This window comes from Taudactylus pleione, unplaced genomic scaffold (genome assembly GCF_031769625.1).
Source record: "Taudactylus pleione unplaced genomic scaffold, aTauple2 ptg000483l, whole genome shotgun sequence".
NCBI lineage: Eukaryota > Metazoa > Chordata > Amphibia > Anura > Myobatrachidae > Taudactylus > Taudactylus pleione.
In genome coordinates this window covers 1,165,643-1,175,748 of record NW_028284885.1, presented here as the reverse complement: position 1 = coordinate 1,175,748, position 10,106 = coordinate 1,165,643, and the positions used below count along the sequence as shown (strand labels likewise).

General features: G+C 50.2%; 1 protein-coding gene across 1 annotated transcript; it reads right to left on the bottom strand.

Moving 5' to 3' along the window:
* Positions 1-5,350: 5,350 nt before the first annotated feature.
* Positions 5,351-9,880, bottom strand: LOC148502787 (uncharacterized). The gene has a single exon (XM_088449350.1). The coding sequence runs from the start codon at positions 9,842-9,844 to the stop codon at positions 8,771-8,773; it is 1,074 nt and encodes a 357-aa protein (XP_088305476.1). The 5' UTR covers positions 9,845-9,880; the 3' UTR covers positions 5,351-8,770.
* Between the last annotated feature and the right edge of the window lie 226 nt (positions 9,881-10,106).

Below are 10,106 nucleotides of genomic sequence, written 5' to 3'. Positions count from 1 at the left end.
TCGAGCTGCCCACGAAGGACGCACAGACCTAGTGGAATGAGCCTTCACAGAAGGAGGAACCGGCAGGCCTTCATGAAGATAAGCTTCAGAAATAGCCATACGGATCCAGGCTGCCAAAGTTTGCTTTGAAGCAGGCCAACCCTTTTTACGGAAGCCATAGAGGACAAACAAGGTGTCCGACTTCCTAAACGAAGAAGTGCGGTCAACATAAGTCCTTAAGGCCCGCACGACATCCAAAGAGGCCTCACCCACTGACAGACCAGGTGAGTTAAAGGCCGGAACAACAATTTCCTCATTAACATGAAACTGGTAAACAACTTTGGGAAGAAACTCGGGCCGAGTGCGGAGCACTGCCCTGTTCCCATGAAAAACCAAGAAAGGGGGTTTACAAGAAAGAGCTCCTAAATCAGAAACACGTCTGGCCGAAGCAATAGCCAGAAGGAAAACAGTCTTAGCTGTTAGCCATTTAAGATCCACTGAGCCCAGTGGTTCAAACGGCGGTCCCTGGAGAGCCCTCAGGACCACAGCCAAATCCCAAGGCGCCACAGGTGGAACAAAGGGCGGCTGAATGCGGAGACCACCTTGCATAAAGGTGTGCACATCCGGGATTGTAGAAATCCTACGGTGAAACCAGACAGGGCTGAAACCTGAACCTTCAAAGAAGCAAGGCGAAGCCCATGATCTAGTCCCGCTTGAAGTAAGGCGAGTATCCGAGACAGACGAAATTCCCGCGGTGCATAACCTCTCGGTCGACACCACTAGAAGAACGTATGCCACACGCGATGGTATATCCTCGCGGAAGACGGCTTCCGAGCTCGTAACATGGTACGCACCACAGAGCTGGAAAACCCCCTGGACCTCAGCATGGCTGTCTCAACAGCCACGCCGTCAAAGACAGCCGAGTCAGGTCCGGGTGAAGACAAGGACCCTGTGACAGAAGATCTGAGAACCAGTGCCGTCTGGGCCACGCGGGAGCTATCAACAGGAGCGTCCCTCCTTCCTGTTTGAATTTCCGGATTACCCGTGGAAGAAGGGAGACCGGAGGGAACAGGTATGTGAACCGGAATGTCCACCGGACGGACAGAGCATCCACCAGAGACGCCCCTTCGTCTCTTGTGTGAGACCCGTACACCGGCAACTTGTTGTTGTGCCGGGACGCCATGAGGTCGATCTCTGGAAGACCCCATCTGCCCACCAGCAGTTGAAAAACATCCGGGTGCAGGGACCATTCCCCCGGATGAACATCCTGGCGACTTAGAAAGTCCGCCTCCCAATTTAGCACTCCCGGGATGAAGACCGCTGATATGGCCGGAAGATTGCGCTCCGCCCATACCAGGATCCGAGAGACCTCCACGAGAGCCGCCCGACTTCGGGTTCCTCCTTGCCTGTTTATGTAGGCCACAGTGGTAGCGTTGTCCGACTGGACCTGTACCGGACGACCCTGGAGAACCCGATGTGCCTGCTGGAGAGCATTGAAGACCGCACGGAGTTCCAAGATATTGATTGGAAGCTCCGCTTCTGTCGGCGTCCACCTGCCCTGGAACAAGTGTGGACCCGAAACTGCTCCCCAGCCCCGAAGACTGGCGTCCAATTTGGAACCCAGAACGGACATCCCTTGCTGAGATGGGTCGTCTGTAACCACCAGGCAAGGGACAGGCGAACCTCCGGGGTGAGCACAATCGTCTGGGACTTCAGAGACTTCAGAGGCAGCCCGTTCCACTTGGACAGGATCAGGTGCTGCAGAGGTCTGGAGTGAAACTGGGCATATTCCACCATGTCGAACACCGACACCATGGAGCCCAGTAACCTCATCGCCGAGTGTATAGACACCCGGTGGCTGTGCAGACAACTGCGCACCCTCGACTGTAAAGCAGAGATCTTTTCCCCCGTCACGAAGATCCTTTGCTGTTCCGAGTCCAATAAGGCTCCGAGGTGCAGAATCCGCCGAGACGGGATTAGAGTGGACTTCTGCCAGTTGATTAGCCAGCCGTGCCGTTGCAGTAGCGCAATGGTCAGATCCAAGTGGCGTAGAAGGAGCTCTGGAGATCCTGCCACCAATAAAAGGTCGTCCAAGTACGGCAACATGCGGACTCCCTGCAGCCGCAGAGAAGCCGCCATGACCGCCATCACCTTGGTTAACACACGTGGTGCTGTCGCCAGGCCAAAAGGTAACGCCCGAAACTGGAAGTGGTCGCTGCGGATTGCAAACCTGAGGAACTGTTGATGGTGCAAAAGAATAGGGACATGCAGGTAAGCGTCCTGTATGTCCAATGACACCATGTAGTCCCCAGGTTCCAGCGCCAGAATGATGGACCATAGGGTCTCCATCCAAAACTTCGGTACCCGCAAAGACCTGTTGAGTGCCTTGAGGTTGAGAATCGGACGATACGACCCATTGGGTTTCTGTACCAAAAAAAGATTTGAATAGAAACCCTGGCCCCTCTGGGAGAATGGAACAGGCACTATAACTCCAGCCTGGAGCATAGTGTGCAATACCTTCCGCAGCTCCGTAGCCTTGTTCCGGTCTGATGGTAGACCCGTGGTGAAGAATCGAGCCGGGGGTCTGTGCAGGAAAGAGAGGGCGTACCCGTGGGAGACCACCTCGAGAACCCAAGTGTCTGTCGTAGTGACCGACCAACACTGGGCGAACTGCAGCAGGCGGCCTCCCACTTTGGGATCCCCCAAAGGGAGGCCCGGACCGTCAGGCTGCAGGCTTGTCATCTGGCTTAGGGGCCGGACGTCTGGTACTCCATGCCTGCTTCCGGGGCTTGGCCGATTTCTTAGGGCCAGCCTGTCGAGGAAAAGACTGTGGTTTGGGCCTGCCCTGGCCCCGAAAGGACGATGGTCCAGAACCAGAAGGAGCAGCAGCCGACGGGAGACAAGCCGATTTGGCTGCCGCCAGCGTGGTCACAATCTTGTCCAGATCCGGACCGAAGAGAACTTCTCCAGTAAATGGCAACGCCTCCAAACCCTTTTTGGAATCTGCGTCCGCCTTCCAGGATCGCAGCCACAAGGTGCGATGAGCAGCCACCGTTGCTGAAGAAATTTTAGACACCAGAGTACTAATGTCTAAGGCCGCCTCGTTGATATATGTGGCCGAATCACGGAGATTACCAATCAACTCCGCCTGTTCGGCCGGACAGTCGGAATCAAAAGACGCCTCTAATGAATTCGCCCAGCGCTCCATCGCTCTGGCAACCCAGCAAATGGCCATAGCCGGACGTGCTGCCCCCCCGCAAGGGAATAAGCAGACTTCAGGCAGATCTCCACCTTGCGGCCCGTAGCATCCTTAAGAGAGGACATGGATGGCATCGGCAACGTGGCACTACGGACAAGACGGGTCACGTGAGAATCCACCTGTGGAGGGGATTCCAACTTTGCAAAATAATTATCTGCGAACGGATAAGCCACTGCCAGGCGCCTCTGCGGCTGGTATCTTTTGCCAGGCTGTTTCCACGCCTCCTCTAAATGGTCCACTAACTGACCCGAAAGAGGAAAGACTGTGGCATCGCCCTTCACATCTTTAAAAAAGGCATACTTTGATTTAGCCGCTGGGGAAACTTCGTCCTCAATCACCAAGGCTGTGCGGACTGCCCGAATAAGTCCAGGAATATATACCTTGGACTTAGCGTCAGCGTCCTTAGTATGGAGAGGTTCCTGATCGTAAGGATCCGGAATCTCCCCATCATCAGACGTCCCCTCGTCATCCTCATAAGGAGCCGACAGAGACGCCACCGGCCGTTTATGTGGCCGCATCACAGACTCCCCTTGCAACACATCCGACAAGTGCTGTACCGAACTCGTCAGGGAGTTAACCCACGCCGGCTCCTGAGAAACCGGGAGCGGGGAAATAGGGAGACTGTGGGGTACCACCAATTGTCGTGGGAAACCCTGCATGGGTGATGACACCACTGACTGCTGGGACAAACCCATCTGCGTAAACGCGGGCTGCGGAGCTAACTGGCCCACTAAGGTTGTAAGCGCCTGAGCGAAACAAGCCCAGGGCGGCTCCTATACCGGTGCTGTAACCGTAATAGGCCGTGCCATAGATAAACACTGCCGGCAGAGGCCCTCCGCGCTACCCTCCCCCTCCGCAAACGGTACTTTACACGTAGCACTGTAGTCGGAGAGGAAAATCACTTTCAGACATGATGGCACCGAGTATGTGACCCCCCTCAACAATTATATATTAAATAGGCGAGAGACCACCCTGCAGCACCGCACCGCAAGGGCTTAGCAGAAAGGACAGGGACAGTAATAAAGCTGACAGTTAAAAGAAAAGTTACAGGCAGCAGCGCTAGCACAGTCACATACAATGCAAAGAAAAATCAATTCCTGCACTAACAGCGCTGATCACTCAACTACGCAGACACAGGGCTTGCTAGGACACAGCGCAGCATACACAGACCTGACCCAAATCGGAGGAGAGGTATACGGGGGGACCCAGACCACGATGCTTCCGTCCAGCGCATCCAGCAGCGTTCACCATGCGTTGGAAAGATGGCCGCCGAGGAGCAGAGAGGAGGCTGGCCTGGGGGAGGAGCGCTGCCACAGGACCAGTCGGCAGTGTGCAGAGAGGGCTGTGTGCAGCGGGGGAGGCGCCGGCTGTGAGACAGGGAAGGCGCGCTCCCCTGGCATGCATTTAACCCCCGGGACGTCGCAGCGCTACCGCTCTGCTGCGTTCCGCTGTCCCAGGGGGTAGTGGAAGCGCAGGTTCAATACCTGGCTCTACGCTGCAGCCAGTCCCCAGGGAGCCCCCTGCCTGGGGACTCTGGACCATGTGACAGCGGGGACCCACCGCGGGACCCCGCTGCTTACCTGCTGTCCCCCTTGAATCCGGCCATGGTCCGGAACATCTGGGGTCACCGCTAGCTGTGACCCCAGATGCCACCAGCATCCCCGGATCGGTACCGGCGTTCTGGTACCGGCGGGGGTGTAGGGAAGACAGCATGGACGTCAGGACTGACTGTCCATGCTGTTCATCCAGATGTGCAGCCACAGCTGCATGAAGAAAAAGCTTAAGGGGCTCTTCTAGCCCCCACTCCAACAGGTGCACCCGACTCCGGCCGGGCACCAAACTAAACTGAGGTGCCTTGGCTCGGGGGCGGGGTATAGGAGGGGGACCCTAGTGCATCCTGGGAGGCTGAAAGATTAACTCTAGGGTGCCCGATGACTGACGTCACACCTATACCCCAAGGTATCCTGTGGATACCCTATGGACCCTGAAGTAGAAATTATCATTACCGTTAACAGGCTGCCTATATTATTACCTTGCTGTATTTACTGCATCATACAATTGTTACATTACAAGATCACATACTAAGTATAATGGGAGAGACATTTATTGTATTATAGGGATATAACATAGTGGGACGGCCGTGTTTTATCAACTGAAAATAAACCCACAGTCCAGTTCCATTACAGTAGTGTTCATTCTTAATTATTTATTAACATTTACTGATATGGTGCCAGCATATAGAAGTGTGCTTTACAAATGGGTACAAAACAGTAATTAAACAAGACTGGGTAATAACAGAGAGACAAGAGAGGTAAGAGGGCCCTGCTCGCAGGCTTACACCCTATAGCAGAGGTTCCCAAACTCCCCCATTATTTTATTTATTTATTAACAGTTTCTTATATAGCGCAGCATATTCCATTGCGCTTTACAATTGGAAACATTTATAGAACAAAACAGGGTAATAACAGACATAGAGGTAAGAGGGCCCTGCTTGCAAGCTTACAATCTATAGGGAAAGAGGCATTGCTACACAAGGATAGGTGCTATATATATTGCAATTTGGTCTGGCCAGAATGCAGAGTTCCTTGGTGGGCTGCATGATCCAGTCACATAGGAATGTCGGCCAAATGTCAGGAGTATGTGAAGGAAAGACAATATGTGAGGTTATGTGTGGACTGTGAGAGGGGATGTAATAAGACATGGAAGCTATGAAGGTTATGTGGTCAGTTCCGGAATCTGATAAGCTTGTCTGAAGAGGTGAGTTTTCAGGGAACGCTTGAAGGATTGAAGACTAGAGGTAAGTCTTATTGTGCGTGGTAAGGCATTCCATAGAGTGGGTGCAGCCCGAAGAAAGTCCTGTAACTGTAAATGGGAGCAAGTAATGTGCGGGGATGAGAGACGCAGATCTTGTGCTGAGCGGAGAGGTCGGGTTGGGAGATATTTTGAGATGAGTGAAGAGATGTATGTTGGTGTAATTCGGTTAATGGCCTTATGTGTAAGTAACAGTATTTTGTATTGAATACGGTAGAAAACTGGCAACCAATGGAGGGACTGACAGAGCGGGGTAGCAGACGATGAACGTCTGGCAAGGAAGATAAGTCTCGCAGCTGCATTCATAATGAATTGTAATGGCGATAGTCTGTTTTTGGGAAGACCAGTAAGGAGACTATTGCAATAGTCAATGCGGGAAATAATGAGTGCATGGATTAGAGTTTTTGCAGTGTCTTGTGTGAGATATGGTCGGATTTTATGTTTTTTAGATGTATGTAACATGATTTTGAGACAGATTGAATGTGGGGAACAAAGGACAGTTCAGAATCAAGGATGACACCAAGGCAGCGAGCTTGTGGGGTGGGGTGGATTGTTGAGTTATCAACAGTGATAGAGAGATCAGGTTGGTAACTGTTATTGGCCGGTGGAAATAGAATTAAATCTGTTTTAGAAATATTAAGTTTCAGGTAGCGAGATGACATCCAAGATGAAATGGCAGAAATACATTCATGACCCGGACCAATACAGATGGTGATAAATCTGGAGAGCATAGGTAGATTTGAGTATCATCCGCATACAGATGGTTACAGTCCAGGTTTCAAGGCTATCCCATTGTTGAGTCTAGAATGGGTAAATCAAATTGACTGAGGTACTAATTAAGTCACCTGTGCTCAAGCATGGATATCCTTGAAACCTGAACTGTAATGGTAGAATTTGGGAACCCTCTGCTCTGTAGCATTTTTCTTGGGGAGAATTTTAGAGCAGAAGCAGTTTGAGGCCCTATGTTCTCCTGTTCTATTAGGGGAAACGATCACTGTAGCTAATAACCTGTCTACATTATTATCAGCTATTTATGGGTGACATGTACACACTGCGCACACATATTCAGCAGCATTTTAGAGAATATTGTCATTTAGTGAATTCCAGATCATATACATTAGGGTTATTTGCTTTTTTTGTTAGAATCCAATTAAGCTACTAGTTATGTTTTTAGTTTGTGGGAGGGAAGCGGAGAGACTGTCATCTACCAAACTGTTGGTCCAATCTCCCAATCGCTCAATAAAATTTGATTCCCGACTCCCCCACCACTTCTCCTCTGACCTTCCCTCCCACATCCTGGGTGACTTAACAAACCCAATTAACAATCCCACCAATACTGCTGCCCACACCTTCTCTACTTCTCGACTCATTTGTCTGTCATGGACTTTCCCACCCTCCCACTCTAGCAGTCACCTTTGTATTTTTCCACCTCTGACTTTTCCAACTCCACATTCTCATCTCTAGCCATCATCTACTCTCCATCATTCGCTCCTCAGCCCCTTTCCCACCACTACTCTCACAAAGTGCAACCTCAACGCCCTTGATATCTTCTGCCCCCAATCAACATCTCTTTCCTGCTCTGACTAGAACGCCTCCCTCTACAACAGCTCCCTCACCAATGCACGGCGCCACTAGAGGAAATTGCGCTCTCATACTGATATCCTACTGTTCTGCTCTATGGGCTAAGTTTACCATACTGCGCTTTTCAGAGCAACAGCGTCTTTGGCTGCTGGATTTAAAGGGTGAACAATGCTAAAACAAACTTTTGCTTTAAATTTTACAAACTGTACTACAAATGTGACAGCTCCACTATAATACTAGTATAATGTCTAGTGTTCATTCTAGCACCCTGCACCTGTCACAACCCGCGCAGTTCCTCTTTCCTGCCTGGGGCGTCACTCATCTCTGGTGCTTCTAGCACACTCAGCTAATGTAACAAACTGCTGAGGTACAGACCAGAGTGTGCTAGAAGCACCAAAGCAGAGAGCGGCACCCCAGGCAGGAAAGAAAACTGCACGTGGGACAGGTGCAGGGTGCTAGATTGAACACTAATGTCCCCAACTGGGTATAAAATCTTTAGCATTTCCAAATAAGTATTTTGCAGCCAAACATTGGGAAATCTGACGCCATTACTATGGAAAAGGAACAGATTTTGCATTTTACTACTAGTATGAGACTCTAATGGATGGTACACACTAGACGATATGTCGTCCGATCTGTCTGTATCAGACGACATTTCGGCAACATCATCTAGTGTGTACACTCAATGTCACTGGCGATGCACGCTCCGACACATTGTCAGAGACATCGCCTGTTGGGCCTGCATGGAGGTCCGAAAGGCTACATTGTCAGCAAGGGAACCTGCCGATGCTTGGACCCCCGCTGGTCTGGTTGCTTGCAAGATCGTGCTGGTTACGCATCGTTAAATGTGTACCCAGCATAAGTCCAAATGTAACTGGCCAAGTAGGGGAACTACAAAAGCAGACACGTAGCATTTTTATTTTAACAACTACAAATAGTAGTATGAAAATCTGAGCGCAAATGTTATCGCTACCATTGAAAATAACCATAAATTTATATTGTCCAAAAATCACAAGCTAAACATGCAGCACCTTGGATCTCCTAGTTGAAAAATGTTTAGAAAAAAAATATTTAATTAATAAACCCAAATTTGAAAGAACTCATTCTGAAATAATAATGAAAACATTTGTAGTTAAAGGATCATGGATTAAGTCTCCCGGTTTCCTGTAAGTATCTGATTAGATTTGGTATATGAATCTCTTTAAACGCAGGATTTGTAGCAACAATTCCCTCGAAAACACTATAAACCTCAGATGCCTCCATATTTTTGATGCTGCTGAGGAAGAACTCTATATCGTCACTTTGTTCGGCCGTTTCCGAACCCGGTCTGGAGCCGTCAGCACATTGCGCCGCAGAAGGAACTGATTCAACGACAGTCTCTGGACTATGACTGATGCACTCTGCAGCGGCCCAGTGTGCACGCGCTGGATCCGGGTGACTGCTGGCGGGGGATCCTTGCGCCGCCGCCTTTGCTTGCTCTTCCTGAAACTTCGCCAGCGCTTTATTACAGTTCTGAGTGATGATTTTAGCAAACATGGCGTCCTCGTCGTTTTGTATCTCAAAGCGTCTCAGGTAATCCAAAAATTCCTCATTGTGCTTAAATGGCGGAGGATTCAGATATTTCCATCTATCTCTCATTCCTTCACGATGCTGAATCACCTTCATCGCTCCTTCGTTTCTCTTGCTGGGGAGGTCATTTGCGTTTGAGGCATATTTGGCCACTTTAGCCGGCGTCGGGCCATCGGCGGTAATTTTCAGCTCTTTCATTTTTTTCCTCCCATGCTCATAGTAAATCTCTACCGCACTGGAGAGCATTACTGTGTTCTTACCATACTTTCTTATCTCATCCTTGGCAGCTAACATTTCAGGTCGGTATATGTCCAAATACTTCTCCAAATGTGACATCATACATAAATGGGCGACCATGTCTTTTCTGTCACTTACCAGGGAGCAGAGGTGGCATACGTATGTGTAATTGAAGTCACCCACCTGCACTTCCACTATGTGCTCCAGGCCAAGGATGACCTCATCCTTGACATAGGTGTCCAGGAAGTGCTGTAAGCTATTTATGTGTGGGACCATTGCAGGGCGAACCTTTGCCAGCTTCTTCCTGTGATTTCTCCCCATGACGTGTTGGTTCACCTCCTTTACCGAATGACATAAAATATTGCAATCCGTGCAGACATAGTCCTTGCGCTTTGTAATGCCCTCCATGACAGAAGACTTGGACTGCAGCTGCTGCTGCTGCTGCTGTATCCTGGGATAATACCACTTCCGGTGTTGAGCTATGTATCGGGGGTGTAGACGCCAGCGGCTTCAGAATAGACAGTGCGCAGGCGCAAGCAGGGAAATGATGGACTGCGCAAATGCCGTAAGATATACGGAGATGGCGCAGTGCAATTGCCTGAACGCTTGATCTCGCCCTCAATGTGACGTCACCTGTGCTGGGCAGTTGTTGTTGTTGCTCTGTGGGGAG